Source organism: Uloborus diversus, chromosome 1, assembly GCF_026930045.1.
Source record: "Uloborus diversus isolate 005 chromosome 1, Udiv.v.3.1, whole genome shotgun sequence".
Classification (NCBI taxonomy): Eukaryota; Metazoa; Arthropoda; class Arachnida; order Araneae; family Uloboridae; genus Uloborus; species Uloborus diversus.
In genome coordinates, this window is record NC_072731.1 from 245,325,513 (window position 1) to 245,343,267 (window position 17,755).

General features: G+C 34.0%; 1 protein-coding gene across 1 annotated transcript in view; it reads left to right on the forward strand.

Annotated features, from left to right (window-relative positions):
• Nucleotides 1-17,755, forward strand: part of LOC129234224 (chloride channel protein 2-like) — a 66,600-nt gene that overhangs the window by 29,002 nt on the left and 19,843 nt on the right. Inside the window, exons 15-18 of the mRNA XM_054868157.1 lie at nucleotides 6,039-6,136; nucleotides 11,832-11,947; nucleotides 12,714-12,850; nucleotides 13,759-13,946. Coding sequence (XP_054724132.1) covers nucleotides 6,039-6,136; nucleotides 11,832-11,947; nucleotides 12,714-12,850; nucleotides 13,759-13,946 — 539 coding nt within the window. The remainder of the gene's footprint in view (nucleotides 1-6,038; nucleotides 6,137-11,831; nucleotides 11,948-12,713; nucleotides 12,851-13,758; nucleotides 13,947-17,755) is intronic.

Genomic DNA, 17,755 nt, shown 5'->3' on the forward strand with positions numbered 1-17,755 from the left:
GTTAAGGAACATTTTGTTGGTTTATTTTCCATTATTATCTACTCTTTACATACATGCTTCATTTGGTTGTAAAATTTGTGACAGAACTGGTAATCAGGCATGGATTCAGGGGAGGGGAAATGAGGGAAATGGCCCCCTCCCGAAGCATGAAAGGATGTCTTCTAAAAGGAGCACTGAGAGCGGCCACTAATGTTTACCCCCCAAGCTTTTATAGACTATATATATAGTTTTATTTTATATATATAAAAAGCTATTCTGATTAGATACTCTCGCAAGCGTTTCAAACAGCAAATTCTGTGTTCAACAATCAGGGATGCTTGGAGTGACAGAACAACTCCCCTGAGAGTCAAACATATACGAATGACGAACAAAAATTTTGTTAAATTTCTCCCTTTGCAGCAATTTTTTCTAATTAAAATCACGGATGAGCTGCTCGGTTTCAAATCTGGTAGGAGTACAGAGCTCTTGACCCGGGTAGTAAATTTAAATGTGGCTCCAAAACAAAGATTTAAAAGGATGCCATGACCTCCTTAACAAGATTAAAAAATGCTCAAAATTGCGTTTTTAGGACTTGAATTTCGGAAAATTTCGCTGGTTGAACCACCCATCTTAAGGACCCAATTAAGCCTCTGATTCACCCTTTCCACCTTAACTGAATCAAACATAGCGTAAAAATGTACTCCAAAATCCAAAATGTGTTTTCAGAAGACAGCACTTCCTAATGTCAACAAAAAATTGCTTAATGACATTTTTGGATTTCTTTTTGAAATTTTTGTGAAGGAGGGCCCTGCAATCCATTCGCAAACATTACTACCAAAGATAGTCTCAATTAGATAAGATAGTCTACCAAAGATAGTCTTTAAAGAGGCCCCTAATCCCACCCCCTCTCACTTCACGTATTAAAAAAACGAACTAAAACTGCGTTTTTCAAACATCACTTTCAAGAACTTTCGGGGAAGGACCCCGGATTTCCCTTTTTTCCAACGCAATCACTATACTTCTAAGATTCGTATTTAGACAGTTCCGTGGAGCCACAGAACCCTTCCTGCCAAAACTAGCCTGAAATTGACTTCAGTTTCAAAAAACAGTTTGTGAGGGCACACTGAACTCCCTCCCGCTCTTTGTCCCATCGTTATCAAACAATGCTTAAAATACGATTTTGGGACTTCAATTTTTAAAAAATTTCGTAGAACTGCCTTGCTTATGTAACTTTTCACGGCGCTAGGGCATACCCATCAATTGTCGAGGTGAGGTGGACAAAAGTCTATAGTTACATTTTTCAGATATTAATATCGAAAAATATCCGAAAGATCCGCCGAAGCTTCCCATTTTCGTTAACGTCACCAAAGATAGTAAAAAGTTGTGCTTTTAGAACTATCCCCTTTGGAGCCCCAAAACCCTTCCTTCCCAAAAATAACCTGAAATGGATTTTAGTTCCGAAAAATATTTCGGTTAGGAATATTTTCACGTTTTCCCTTATCGTTTTCAAATATAGTCAAAAGTGGGTTTTTGAAACAATAGTCCCGAAAAATTACTGAAGGAAAGCTACCAGATCCCCTTACCGTCACAAAAGACAGCCTAAATTTGCGTTTTAAACTTCAATTTCGAAAACTTTCGATGAGAGACGATTGAATCTCCCTCCCTTTAGAAACATCAACAAAGATAACCCGAAATTGCGTGTTTAAAACTCCAGTTTCGGAAAATTTTCGGGAAGAGTGCTGATCCTTCCAAAGCTACGGTCACAAAAAATAGCTTCAAATTGATTTCAATTTTGAAAGAATTTTAGGAAAGAACTCCAGCTTGCATTAGTACTTTCACTGAAGTCTCGAAAAAATTCCTAAAATTGCGATATTTGGCGTCAATTTCGAAAAATTCTCCATGCACCTTGAATATACCCGACTCTTTAGTCATTGCAACCAAACACAACCAAAGATTAACTAAAACAATTTCGATAATTTTTCTGGGATAAATCCCCCCCCCCCCTGCTTTATCTCCTCCGTCCTTCTTCTGATGTCACCGAAGACAGACTATAAAATGGTACAGACAGACTAGTAAATTTTGGTATATCTATTACTTTCTTTGAAGATACAAATTGTACCTAAGGAGTTTCTTACTATAAAACTTGTCTTCCTTTTATAAGTTCATCGCTCTTCTTCTTCTTCTTCTTTTTTTTTTTTTTTTTGTTATTTGAATCAAAATTTGACATTGAAATTTGAAGAAAAATTTATACGGACGTTAAAAATTAGTCAAAATATGCAAATTACTCTTTGAGGGGCGGCACACCAGGGCTTCGTACACGGGCGGCCAACATCCCAGGATCGTCCCTGTACACAAAGTTCTTGATCCAGGCCCTTTAGAGATGATCTCTAGCTGTTTTTTATAAGTATGAGGGCTGAGAAGCTTAGTTCGCAAAGATATGTAGTTGGAAATGGTAGCAGCATATCAATAGCAAGACAAGAGATGGTGGGATACTCATTTTTAACCAGCAACCAAAATTCGTCCAGAGGCACTTCGCTCAGTTTAAATTTAAGAGTACGGTTGCTCTTGAGGTCCATCAATTCTTCTCGCGCCTTCAAAGAAAGGTCTTTAGCTGATGCATCCGCAGATGAAGAGAATGGATCGCGAATCCAGTTATGCTGTTCTATGTTAGTGTTCTTGAAATAGTGCTTAAACTGGTCCTGAAGTATGACTAAATGTTCTGCCACCACATTCAGCAGCTTTTCTTCCATGCCATTTCCTTCACATACCATGTTGACGGTCCGTTTACACATGTCCAACGAGCCACGTTCTACTTGTTCTCTCCACAGCTGAATTTTTTATTTGAACCCATTCAGCTTGTCCATACATGTAACCAAATTCTCTCCTTGTCCTTGCATTTTCCGATTCAATCCTTTAAGGAGTTCGAAAATGTCAGCCATGTACGCTAGTTTTCCCAGCCAATATTTGTCTTGCAACAAACTGGCGTACTGCATTTCGTTTTTTTTTTTTAAATCAAACTGTCGTACTTCGTCCCTCAATTCAAAAAGTTTTGATAGTAACTTACCGCTTGAAAGCTAGCGAATCTCTGTATGAAGAAGAAGTAGGGAGTGGTGATCTTCCCCCATTTCTTTACAAAGTACGGAGAAAAGCGAGAATTAAGCGACCTCGAATTTATAAAATTTACGATTTTCACGACTTCAGCCAAAGCTGACTTCAGCTCATCTGGTAAGTTCTTTGCCATGAGAGCTTCACGATGGAGGAAACAGTGTATAGTTTGAACAATTGGGTTATGATTTTTCATATTCGACAGGAACCCTATGATGATAGGACCTGTCATTGTAGCAGCTCCGTCGGTGCAAACACTTGTACAATTTTGCCACTGGATTCCGTTACTCTTCAGACATTCATCTGTAACGCGGAATATCTCATCACCGGTTGCACGATGAGGGAGTTCTTTGCAGAAAAGATAATGGTCTTTAATGTGTCCTCATCAACAAAGAGCACAAAGGCTATGAGTAGTGCAGAGCTTCCGATGTAAGTTGATTCATCAACTTGAAATGCAAATTTTCCAGCTACTCGTAATATATCTACCGATGTTAATTCTATGTCACCTGACGTGTCATCAATTCACCTCCTGATAGTGTCCTCAGAAAATGGCACTCGGACCACTTTTTCTCTGCTCTGGGTCCTAGCATTCCCCGTGCAAATTCTTTGCACGCTGGTAAAATAAGCGTTTCACTGATAGTGTGTGGATTTTTCGTTTTGGTAATTAACCATACAACATTATAGCTAACCTCTTGAGCCCTTTAAAAAACTTTTGCTCTGGCTTTCATGAAGAAACTTTGCTTCGAGTTCTCTTCCTGCAATTGCTTGAAGTAACTGATGTTTTTGCGTAGGTAAGAAGGATGTTTAGTAGACAGGTGACGTTTTAATTTGCTAGGGACCTTCGCTTCATTTGAAAGTTTCTTTCCGCAAATGAAACACTCGGGTCTTGGGGAATTTACATCTCCAATCCACGAAAAACCGAAAGCCAGGTATCCTTTCTTGCACTGCATACTGAGCGACTTAGCATTTTTACTTGGAGGTCCATCTGTTTCAGTACATTTAGTCGCAGACTTAGCAGCTGATCAGCCTTCTCTAACCAAGAACTTTTCCATATCACATTCGTAATTAAAGCGGATGTTTTGTGCCCATCCAAATAACACAGATAGCGTATGAAGAGCCAGAATGTCACTGCTGGTGAATTGAGCGTTAATAAGTGAATAATTTGGGTCTAAAATAAGCCGAATAATTATAAATAATAAAAAAGCCAATAGCGAACATAAGTTTGAAAAAAAAAAAATTTTTTTCTTTTTCGCTGATTTGCTTTTCATATTTCAACAAAATCATCTTCAAAAGCAATATATGTCTGATCGTTGGCATCAACGTATACAACAGGTAAAAGTAAAGACAGCTGCACTCTTCGCTTTGCTCTCAAAATTGTTCAAACTACAATAACCGAAGATATTCATTCCTCCTAGATTCTGTTTTTGCAGTTTAATTTTTTTTGTTTTCTTTTAATTTTTTTTTTTTGTTATGATTCAGAACCGAACTTTAAGAAACTAGGATAAAATGAAATTAGTATCGGAACTGGAAAAGAGGAAAACAAAAGCTAATGCTGGGGTATAATTTAGGGCGGAAGGGCAGGTTCTCTTAGTGGGGGAGGGGGTGATGTATACAACAGGTAAAAGTAAAGACAGCTGCACTCTTCGCTTTACTCTCAAAATTGTTTCAAACAACAATAACCGAAGATATTCATTCCTCCTAGATTCTGTTTTTGCAGTTTATTTATTTATTTATTTATTTATTTATTTTTTTTTGTTTTCTTTTAATTTCTATTTTGTTATGATTCAGAACCGAACTTTGAGAAACTAGGATAAAATGAAATTAGTATCGGAACTGGAAAAGAGGAAAACAAAAGCTAATGCTGGGATATAATTTAGGGCGGGAGGGCAGGTTCTCTTAATGGGGGAGGGGGTGATGTCCCCATTTGCGAAAGATTTAGAAAAAATTCTGTTTAATTAGTTGACTTCATGGAATTAGAATCCGTTTTCAAAAACTGAAAGTAATAAGATCACAAGAAGTTTAAAAGATTTGGGGCAGCAAATCCCGCCTCTCCCCTTGTTGGGTATGTCTCTATTTGGTTGTAACTTTAAAATAAAATACATCAAGGCTCTTTCTTTTTATATAACTACGAAGATACCGCGGCACACCGGGTTCCTTGTCACGGCGCACCAGTGTGTCACGGTACACCAGTGTGCCGCGGCACACCGGTTGCGAAGCCCTGGTCTAATCTATCTACCTATTAGTATTTCAATTCATATAATGCAAGCTTATGTTTTAAAGACTATATCTTTACTAATAATAAAGCTGAAAGTCTCTCTGTCCGGAGGATGTCTGGATGTCTGTAGGATGTCTGTGACGCGCGTAGCGCCTAGACCGTTGGGCCGATTTTCATGAAATTTGGCACAAAGTTAGTTTGTAGCATGGGGGTGTGCACCTCGAAGCGATTTTTCGAAAATTCGATGTGGTTCTTTTTCTATTCCAATTTTAAGAAAAAAACTATGATAAAATACGAAATTATCATAACGTGGAACTGTAACCTGGGTACAAGCCAATTGGCGAGAAAATTCACCATACATTATTTGTAAATATACAGGCGAACCAAAAGACCTTTTAATTTTTCTATTACGGGCAAAGCCGTGCGGGTTCCACTAGTGAGTCATAAATGTGAACTAATTCATATTTATCATCATTATTTGATATATTATGCTCGCATTACATTTTGTTGCCATTTTTCATTTTAAAATACCATTTGACATAGATTTGAAGCTTTAAACAATAATGTTCATAATAAAAATTTCTTTCCTCTATTTTTATTATAGTATGTCTTACACCCCCCCCCCTTTTTTTTTCTTTTTAAAAAAGATTTTATGTACTTTTTTTAAAGTGAGTTTGTTAATGTGCTTCAAATTATTTACTTACTTAATATGGAATACAAATTGAACTTGATGCTTTAGGAGCTGCTGCTTTGTCTGGAAGTGTTACTCACACTATTTCTACTTCTGTTATTGTTTTTGAGCTGACTGGTCAAATGTCTCATATTCTTCCTGTAATAGTAAGTAATGCCTAAGCTATGTTTATGTTATACCCTGATTGCTTTTTAAATTAATAATGCAGCAGAGAATATGTCTTCAATAGTTTCTGATTTTCTTTTTCTCAAGATTAATAATATTTTAAAAAATTTTAATTATTACTTAGGTTTTTACTTTTGTTTTTAAACTTGACATTTTCTTAAATTACCAAACTATGATTGTCAGACTAAAATTTCTGATGTTATAAACATTTGTTCACACATATAGCTTTTAGGTTACATTTTAGAGTTAAGTTTCTAACTCAAAATTCAAAATTGTGCATTTTGTCCATTAAAATAAAAAAGCCCTGAATACTTCTCTTAAGTAGCGACACGCTCAACCGTCCGCCATTTTGTGTCGCTCCACAAATTTCTCCCTATCTCAACAATAGAAAAATACAGAGTTTCGCTTCTTGAATAGTGTCTTTCTATCAACGAATGTTCAGTTTTTGAGTTGTAACTTATGTAACTGACAATATGCATACAAAAATGTTGGTTTTTACCTTGTCAAAATATTTTTTAAATAAAAAACTGCACATTAGTAAAAAGGTGTTTTGAGAAGGAATTTACGATCATTTTTAAGAGTTTTTTTTCCCCTGTAAAAACTTTCTAGAGTTATTATTTGAAAGTTGGTTTAGGAGAATAGTAGTGAACTAAGTTAACTATGTCATAAATTGTTTGTAACTTAGGCAACAGTGTAAACTTATTCATTGTAAAACAGTATCATTCATATTACTTCATATTACTAATGTGTGTAGTTTTCTTATGGAATATTATTCACTTCTAAAAAATTGCAAAATTTCTTTTTTCTTTAACTAACAAGGTTACGTTTTCAACAAGACTCTTGTTTTTAATTTTTTTTTATTTTTTTACATTTTACCAACATTTGCTTGTTTGTCATGATGATTACATTAAAATATGTATTTTATTTAAACCAGATTTTTAAAGATACTAGTTCTTAAAAATTCAACAAACTGAAAATATAATATTTTAACTAGTTTTAAATCAATATTTAAATAAAAATAAATTGAATCATTTTATACCAATAGGAATTCATTAAAAATAGCTCAGATTACATCTGTAACGAACTGTTATCAATTGCGATAATTAATTTTTATAAATCAACAAACACTGGGATCATTTTATATTCAGCACATATAGTCATGGCTTCGCTATGGGGCGGGTGGGGGGTGACACCTGTCAGGGGGGGTGACACCCAAAGTGAAATTGCAAGTTTTTGAAAAATTAAATACCTCAATTGAAAAAATTTCCTCCAATATTTTGAATTATATTTTCTTTATCAAACTCAGTTACATCACTATGGAGGGGGGGGGGAGTGATACAAAACTGGATTTAAGAGTTATGAGAAATATTTCTAATTTAGTTCAGAAATTTTCTCCCGACATTTTAAATTATTTTTATTCTATTAAACAGAGTAGCATCACTACAGGGGGGGGGATTGCATTGGCTGACATCCTCCTGGGGGTGACACCATAGGGAGGTCATACCATTAGGTTTGTTGTCAATACTTAGACCCTTAAAGTGACTTCCTGTTAAACCAAAAACCTGAACGTTATTATCATTCCCTGTGTTTGAGGTACGTTTAAAATAATAAATTAAAGGGTCATCCATTTAATACACCCCCTTACTTTTTTGACCTCACTTCTGCCCTGCGCATATGAGTTTATGGCAAATAATATAAAAAGCATTCATAGTTTTATTTGTGTTTTGCGCATTAGCCATCTTAAAATGTCTTTGTAACACAAATGTTTTTGAAATTTTCAAGAATTTTCTTACGTTTACACAAAACGTTAAAACTTTTTTCTTTTTTGCGTTTGTAGGGGGGGGGGGGGGGCAACACCACAACTTACCGCACCGGGTATCCCCTCATGTTAGGTAAGCCACTGATATATTATTTAAGAGGTTTTCACATCAAAGTAAGAACTAAACAGAAACGGAATTTTTCTGCACAAAAAAAAAAATAATAATAATAATAATAATTGTATAAATTGTCTTCAGTTACATGTTACTGTAATCTTCAAATCAAGGTTTTCCACTTGATTTTTCAGTGGAAATTTAAAAAATTACGGTTAATTTTTATTTCCTGAAATGCTGAAAAACAGCTAAGTGATTAATGTGACATTAAAATGTCCAAAAGCTAATTTAATTTAAATTAATGCTTGAATTTGCAGCAGATCATTGACTCTTCCTATATGCAATATTTATAAACTTTAAAACAACTAAATAGAAACTTGTAAAAACTTATTTAAGAATAAAATTTACGCCTATTTTTTAACTATTCTCAATAATTCTCGGTATAATTTCTCATTGAGTACCTTCCATTTCAGGCATTTGCTCCGAATCTTGATCACTTTTAATAACATTAACTATTAACACTTTAATACTATGTGAAAAACTGAAAGTAATTGCAAACATTTCTATTTTATCCCAAATTACAACACACAAAGTCAAACAGGGCCGATTTTTTTTTTTTTTTTTTTTTTCAAATTTTCTGTAAAGAGAAAATTTTATCACAATATATTGAAGTAATAAACAATGGGGGCAGTACATTCCCAAAAATATAAATTGACATTTATGCTAAATTTTAAGAATATTTAATTTTATTTATAATCTTAATTATCTCAGTTAATGTAACTTCAGTAAATATATATAATTCGGGAAGGTTCGTGACTGAAGATCTGTGATGAGAATGCGACTCGAATGAAACACGCAATGCTTCGAAGATTTTGCTATTATTTTTATTGTATTAAGTAATTTTTTTTTCCAGAGTGAAAATCTTTTCAGACATGGGGTTCACACAATTAAGGTTGATTCTTTAATTTTGAACAGAAAAGCAAAAGGTAAAAATTGGTTTTGAAAATTGTAAAAATATTCTGGGGAGGGGAATACCCCCCCCCCCCCCCCCCCCCCCCCCCCCGACATGACCGAAACATGCCCAACATGCTCGAAAGGTTTCTACTTTAGAACTTAGCACCTTTCTTTCCCTTCAGAAGAATATTAATGGTTAATATAATGCTCGCTTCCCCTCCAAATAAAAATAATTTTCCCGAAGGTAAACCACATGCAACTTGTGGCCCGATTTTGAACTACATCCGAACACACTACACTAAAGCATCTTCACATTTTAGGTAGCGTTTGATGAAGAATACGAACAGCTAGGAGAAAAATATCTAGTATTCCGCACAGTGAAATCACACAGGCAGCGACACAAAATGGCGGGTAAACCCACGTGACTGCCCACCTCCAATCACAGTCGAAAGCAGCACGCAGTGCATGGCTCAAAGTGTGTTGCTGCTTGAGAGAAGTATTCAGCGCTTTACATTAAGGTACACTTGTGGATGACAAATATAACAAGGAAAAGCTGGAAGCTGGAAGCTTTGGAAGCTGGCTAACATAACGCCACTCTTCAAGAAGGGGTCTAAAGGTATTGCTGGGAATTATAGACCTGTAAGTTTGACTTCAGTGATTTGTAAGATTTTCGAAACTTTGATCAAAATTAAGATCATGATGTTCTTAGAGACTAATAGTCTGTTGACTAGTTTGCAGTATGGTTTCAGGAAAGGTAAATCCTGTACTACTAATTTATTGCATTTCTACGACAAGGTTACCTCAGCTTTAGATAGCAAAAAATGTGTGGATGTTGTTTATATTGATTTTCAAAAAGCTTTTGACAAGGTACCGCATGTTGCTCTTCTCAGCAAGTTAGCTGACATTGGAATAGGAGGAAAAACTTTACTTTGGGTTAGAAATTGGCTTACTGGTAGGAAGCAAAGAGTAGTTGTGAGAGGAAATCATTCTAATTGGAGTGATGTTTTAAGTGGGGTTCCTCAGGGATCAGTTTTAGGGCCTCTTTTGTTCATTATATTTATGAATGACATCAATGAAAATATTTCTGGAAGCATGAATTGTTTTGCTGACGATGTAAAAGTTATGGGGATTGTCGAAAATGAAGAACAAGTAAAACAGCTGCAAGAGGATTTAGATCATATTACTAAGTGGGCAGATAAATGGGGTATGGCAGTTAATGTAGGGAAATGTCAAGTGCTACACTTAGGTCATGGAAATAAGCGTATGAGATATCGTTTACAGGGTTCAGTCATAATTCAGGCAGAAAATGTTATGGATCTGGGTGTCTTTATAAATCAGGACTTCAAGTTTAGTCAACAGTGCAGTATTGCTAGTAACAAAGCCAACAAAATGCTTGGGTTCATCAATAGATCTATTTCAAACAAATCTAAGAAAGTTCTTCTGCCTTTATATAGGAGTTTAGTAAGACCTCATTTGGAGTATGCTGTTCAGTTTTGGTCGCCTTATCTGAAGAAAGATATTTTTGTATTGGAAAGGGTTCAAAGAAGGGTAACTAAATTAGTAAAGGGACTCTCAGATTTAGATTATGATACCAGACTTAATAGGCTTAACATGTACAGCCTGGAGCAAAGGAGAGTCAGAGGGGACATGATTCAGTTATTTAACTTTATCAAAATGAAAGATGTAAATGGATTAAATTTTTGCGGGGAAAGCAGGACGAGGGGTCATTGTTTTAAGCTATTTAAATCTCAGGCTAACTTGGAAATCAGGAAAAACTACTACTTTAGCAGGGTCGTGGGCACTTGGAATAGCTTACCGGAAGAGGCGGTAATGAGCAAGGGAGTGGATAGCTTTAAGAGGGCCATTGATCTTCATTGGGGACTAATTAATTGACTAGGACCAGCCTAGCTGGGCCCAGAGCCTGTTGCTGGTCGTCACATTTGTATTTATATTTGTATTTATTTGAAAATAAAATTTGCACATCATGTATCTTATTTTATTTGTTTTATTATTGTTGTTATTATTTTATTTATTAATTTTATGCAATGCATGTATGTGACGTTAATGAATCTCTGAAATGAACTTTTTTTTTAGTGTTAATTACTGCCTCTTGAAATATTATTGTAATGTTTTATAATATTCAAAGTTAAAATTTTGGATAATGACTAACTTCAAATAATACCGACTAATAATGTAACTTGAAAACATACAAAATCTTTTTTTATACTTTTATTATATTTTCTTGTTATAATGGCAGACTTGTGGACATGAGAAATTAAAGTTATTTGTATTCAAAGTATGACCTAGTTTTCTAAATGTTTTATGAATTGAAAAGTTTTTTTTTTTTTATAGTGTTTTAGGTTATCAAAATATGAACAGACTTTGATAAGCAAATGCTCCCCAAAATTATCACAAATGGTTTCTCAAAAGTTGGCAAGCCTGCTTACCTTGTATTGAGATCTTTCAGCATAATAAAAGGCATTTAGCTATAAATATCAATTTTTATGTCCTTCAATAAATATTTTCATGAAAACAATTACTTTAAACACTTTTGTAGTTCAAACTAGCCTTAATGATTTTTTCTGGATTTATCTGAATGTAAGTTTTTTTTTTTTTTTTTTTTTAACTATGTTTTAAGTCTGTCGGACAAAAACTAACCTGTTGCGCTGCTAATTATTTTCAAATGTAGCTATCTTGGATATTCAACTCTGCTGCTAAAAATAAACAATAAAATTACAAAGGAGAAACACTTTTATTCAATCTCAAAAATATTTGATTGTCTTATTTGTCTTCTATATCGATAAAATGTGTTTATTTTTTGTACATCTGACATAAATGATTTCCATTTTAGCTTGCTGTCTTGATTGCAAATGGAATATCACAAGCACTTCAGCCATCTATTTATGATAGTATAATTCAAATTAAAAAGTTACCTTACTTGCCACCTATAGTTTCTACATCATCAGAGTACGTTTGTGTTCTTGATTCATTATATATAAAAAAAAGCTTTATGTTTTATTAATTTGCCAACAAATTACTTCTGACATATTAATATGTTTATTTATTTATTTTATTATTATTGTTATTATTATTATTATTATTGAACAATCTTTTTTGTATTCAAGTTACATAATGCATTAACATATTATACCATTTTTGTACTTTTATTTTTTAACTTAATTGCTGAATACTGTGCTACTGACTTCAAAATGTGCATGAAATTAGTTTCTTACTTATTTAAGGTTGTTAAACATTGTCATTTTAATGATTGCAAGTGCATTTCTAAATCTAAAATATATGAGTATAACACTTTTAATGCTTGCTTTCCTCTTTGCTTTGAAAAGAAAAAAAAAACAATTGAACTCTATGTTACTGGCAAAATAATTGAAATTTAGAAAGTAATATTGTCATAATTAATTGGGGAAATTCCCCCCTTTCCCCCCTTTCTTTCACCACCACTACTAACACCAACCTTTGCACTTTATTTGTTTCAGTAAAGTTTTTAAAAATAAAGTCTTAGTTTTGAAAAACTGATGTATTTTAATGACAAATTTTGAAACTTTTCAGTCATTGAATATTTTTTTTAATTCTTAAACCTTAATATAGTTTTTAAATTGAATAACAAAAAAAAAATTCTTTTGTTTTAAAAACAGCTTGCAAAAATCTGTCTAAGGTTCTGTGCATAAATTTAAAAATAAGAATTAAAATAATAATTAGCAGGTATTTATTTCAGAGCCCATAATGTATTTGTTGCTGATATCATGGTTCGTGATGTTGTTTCTGTTTGGAGAGGATGTACATATAAAGATCTGAGAAGTATTTTGAAGTTAAAAAAGCGACTTCAGTTCTTTCCACTTGTGGAATCATTAGGTAGTTATTTTTTATTTAATTTTCTAATTATTATTTTCCTATTTATTTCAATAATCTTTGTCAAATAATGTAAATTTAATAAAAATCTTTACCTGTGTATTGTATGTTACCTTTATGTTACCTGTGTATTTTATTTGATTACAAAAATATCATAAAAAGTGATCTAAATTGATGAAATGACTGATGGAGTTTCCTGTAGACTACTGTGTAATAGAGTTGAGAAATTACTTTCAGTCTTCAATAAGAGTTTTTTTCAAAACTAAATTTTATGTGTCTTTTATTTTTCCTCATTTTAAAATGGCTTAAAATCCTAAGTTTTTGAGTCAAGAAATTAACATTCTAATAAATCATGCCCTATTGTATTACAAATAGAATTTGTTAGAATCTCTCTATTCTTATTTTAAAATACTGAAATTCTCCCTTGGCTACAAGTGGATCTTACCGGAAGAAGCTGTCACATGTGGTTTTTGTGAAACAGAAGCTTACACCAGATTTAAATCTTCATAATTTATAAATATAATGTATCTCTCAGTACTTTTGCATATAAAGAAACCAAAAACACTATGCTGGCTTGTAGTAGGATAATAAATCAATATAATGCTTTGTGTTAACTTTTTTATTTTTCTTGCTTATTAGAACTAATATTTTGATACATCATCACTTCTTTTTTTATTTATCTAATTTTTTCTTCCAAAGCAATTCCTTCTTGACTTGAAAAAACTTTATGCTCCTCCCTCCTAAGCATAAAGTTTTTCATTGCAGGTTTGTTGCGTATTTTCTGTTTTGGATAGTTTAAAGATATAGCTAAATGAAAATTATTATTTTGTTTTTATAATAAAATTTTACAGTTATTAACAAGACTGATTGTGTGTCTCTGTAATTTTAATTTCATTATTCCTCTTTCTCAGAGTCTATGATATTATTGGGATCAATTCAGAGAATTGAACTTCTGAGGCTTTTGGAGTTACAAGTAGGTCGTGATAGGAGGCTTCAAGAAGCAGCAAAGAGAGCTCAATTGTCTGATTCCCCCAAGACGCCTGGAACTGAAAAAAAGCTTTCCCGTTTTGAAGTAGTCCCTGTTGTTGGTAGTACTCGAGTATGTAAATTACTTTTAAATTCAAACTTATTTGTTTTTAGATATGAAATATTGTATAGAATCTTTTATTTTATCAACAAGTACCGTAATTTAACTTTTTGTACAGTAAAACCCCGACACTAATGTGACAAGCATTTTTGACCGTAAGAGAGGTGTGTCTGCAGAAGGGAAGTTTTACAACTTTATTTGTTTATTAGTGGCACCCGCACGGCTTTGTCCGTAGTAGAAAATTAAAAGGTCATTTGGTTCGCCTGTATATTAACAAATAATGGATGATTAATTTCTCGCCAACTTGCTATATTCATTTGCTTGCCCATGTTACGGCTCCACGTAATGATAATTCCGTAATTTATTCGTCCACGTTGTGATAATTTGCTCAGGAAAATTTTCTTAAAAATGGTATAGAAAAAGAACAAAATCCAATTTTCAAAAAATCCCTTCGAGATGCACACCCCCATGCTACAAACTAACTTTGTACCAAATTTCATGAAAATCGGCCGAGTCTAGGCGCTATCAGCATCACAGACATCCAGACAGAGACTTTCAGCTTTATTATTAGTAAAGATTTTTTTTTATAGTATACATTTTAAAATCTCCATAACTTTTCAATTAACGAGTTACTTTGTTCTATATCTAATATATAGAAGAAAGTATTGGTTTCGTGCAATTTTTTTAATTTTGACGAATTTGCACGTTTTGAGTTCTACTGAGTCCATTTCAACCATTTTTGGAAAATGTCAATATCTCTGTGACCGTTTTTTTTGTGGCAGCTCTAGAACCAAATTTACTGCATGAAACCAAACAAAATTTAGTACACATATGTGTGCCTATGTGAACTTGGGATAAATACAGTAGTGTAACTAGGGGTTGGCAAGAGTGGCTCTCGCCAGGGGCGCAGCAGCTGGGGGGTGGCATTTCGACTAATTAAAAAAAAAAAAATTTTTTTTTAATTTTTTAAAAAAATTATCATATAGGTAAAAAAATGCTATAATGCTAAGATGGATAAATGTGAACCTACACGTAAACAGGAGTTATCCTTATACCTGATTCTAGTATTTTCTGGAAGTTACAGGGGAGGGGGTCAGCTAACATTTGCAAATATCAATTATTTAGCAATTTTTATAATGGGGTCGTTTCCAAAATTTTAAAAGTACAGTAGAACCTCTCTTAAGGGACACCTCTATTTAAGGGACATTTTTCATGGTCCCAGTCCCTTTGAATAGGGACTTCCACGTATTTGCCTGTAATTAAGGGACACTCTGTTTAAGGGACAGTCACAATGCCAAAAAATGCAAAAAATTATGCGCAAGTGCTAGTGCATAAGAAAGAGTGAATTTACTGGAATTCAAGTTTTACTTTTTCTCTAAAAATTAATGGAGGAGAGTTAAACATTAATATAATTTAAAGAAACAAGTATATATTGTAAAAGTCTTGCTGAAAGTTATATGCACGATTTGCCTATCAAGATATTTATTCAAGTAGGCTCAGGGCCACAGGAGAGGACACAACTTCCTAGCTTTTTCTTTACTAATAATAAAGCAGAAAGTCTCTCTGTCCGGAGGATGTCTGGATGTCTGTAGGATGTCTGTAGGATATCTGTAGGATGTCTGTGACGCGCATAGCGCCTAAACCGTTCGGCCGATTTTCATGAAATTTGGCACAAAGTTAGTATGTAGCTTGGGGGTGTGCACCTCGAAGCGATTTTTCGAAAATTCGATGTGGTTCTTTTTTTATTCCAATTTTAAGAAAAAAAAAACTATCATAAATTGCGAAATTATCATAACGTGGAACCGTAACATGGGCACAAGCCAATTGGCGAGATACGAAATTATCATAGCGTGGAACTGTAACGTCGGTACAAGCCAATTGGCGAGAAAATTCACCATACATTATTTGTAAATATACAAGCGAACCAAAAGACCTTTAATTTTTCTATTACGGGCGAAGCCGTGCGGGTGCCACTAGTCTTTACTAATAATAAAGCAGTAAGTCTCTCTGTCCGGAGGATGTCCGGAGGATGTCTGGAGGATGTCTGGAGGATGTCTGTAGGATGTCCGTAGGATGTCTGTGACGCGCATAGCGCTTAAACCGTTCGGCCGATTTTCATGAAATTTGGCACAAAGTTAGTATGTAGCATGGGGGTGTGCACCTCGAAGCGATTTTTCGAAAATTCGATGTGGTTCTTTTTTTATTCCAATTTTAAGAAAAAAAGTATCATAAATTACGAAATTATCGTAACGTGGAACCGTAACATGGGCACAAGCCAATTGGCGAGATACGAAATGATCATAACGTGGAACCGTAATGTCGGTACAAGCCAACTGGCGAGAAAATTCACTATACATTATTTGTAAATATTCTTTATCTTCTTTACTAATAATAAAGCAGTAAGTCTCTCTGTCCGGAGGATGTCTGGAGGATGTCCGTAGGATGTCTGTGACGCGCATAGCGCTTAAACCGTTCGGCCGATTTTCATGAAATTTGGCACAAAGTTAGTATGTAGCATGGGGGTGTGCACCTCGAAGCGATTTTTCGAAAATTCGATGTGGTTCTTTTTTTATTCCAATTTTAAGAAAAAAAGTATCATAAATTACGAAATTATCGTAACGTGGAACCGTAACATGGGCACAAGCCAATTGGCGAGATACGAAATGATCATAACGTGGAACCGTAATGTCGGTACAAGCCAACTGGCGAGAAAATTCACTATACATTATTTGTAAATATACAGGCGAACCAAAAGACCTTTTAATTTTTCTATTACGGGCGAAGCCGTGCGGGTGCCACTAGTATCTTATATTTCGCTTTACATTTCTATCAATTTTAATGGAGTTAATTTAGCATTAGCTGTTTTACTTATCTTTCTTCTGTAAGCTACTTTTACACAGATATACGATTCAGAAAGAAAAAATGCATTAGTCGGTGCACAGTCATAAGAAATTTTCTTTTTTACTGACCAACACTTAACTAGGCACTTTTAATATGAATTAAAATTGCTACATTACTAATAATTTTATGAATCTTCTTTACTAATAATAAAGCAGAAAGTCTCTCTGTCCGGAGGATGTCTGGATGTCTGTAGGATGTGTGGATGTCTGTGACGCGCATAGCGCCTAAACCGTTCGGCCGATTTTCATGAAATTTGGCACAAAGTTAGTATGTAGCATGGGGGTGTGCACCTCGAAGCGATTTTCGAAAATTCGATTTTGTTCTTTTTCTATTCCAATTTTAAGCCCATTTTTCACAGAAATTTAATAAAATGGGAAATAATTTGTTCTGAAAATTTTCTTTCTTTATCTTTCTTTTCTTTACTTCTTTATCTTTCTTCTTTTCTTTTCTTTTTAAATAACAAACCTGAAAGTCTCTCTGTATGGATGTTTGGATCTCTGTGACGCGCATAGCGCCTAGACCTTTCGGCCAATTTTCATGAAATTTGGCACAGGGTTAGTTTGTAGCATGGGGGTGTGCACCTTGAAGCGATTTTTCAAAAATTCGATGTGGTTCTTTTTCTATTTCAATTTTAAGATTAAAAATATCATAAGATGGAAGAGTAAATTACGAAATTATCATAACGTGGAACCGTAACATGGGCACAAGCCAATTGGCGAGAAAATTCACCATATATTATTTGTAAATACAGGCGAACCAAAAGACCTTTTAATTTTTCTATTACGGGCGAAGCCGTGCGGGTACCACTAGTATATAATAAAACTAATTGTAATTCACAATGTCTTGCATTATAAGTTATGTGACATGAAGCAAATTCATGTAATGAAATACTTCATAATAGTTGCTTTATGCTGCAAAAT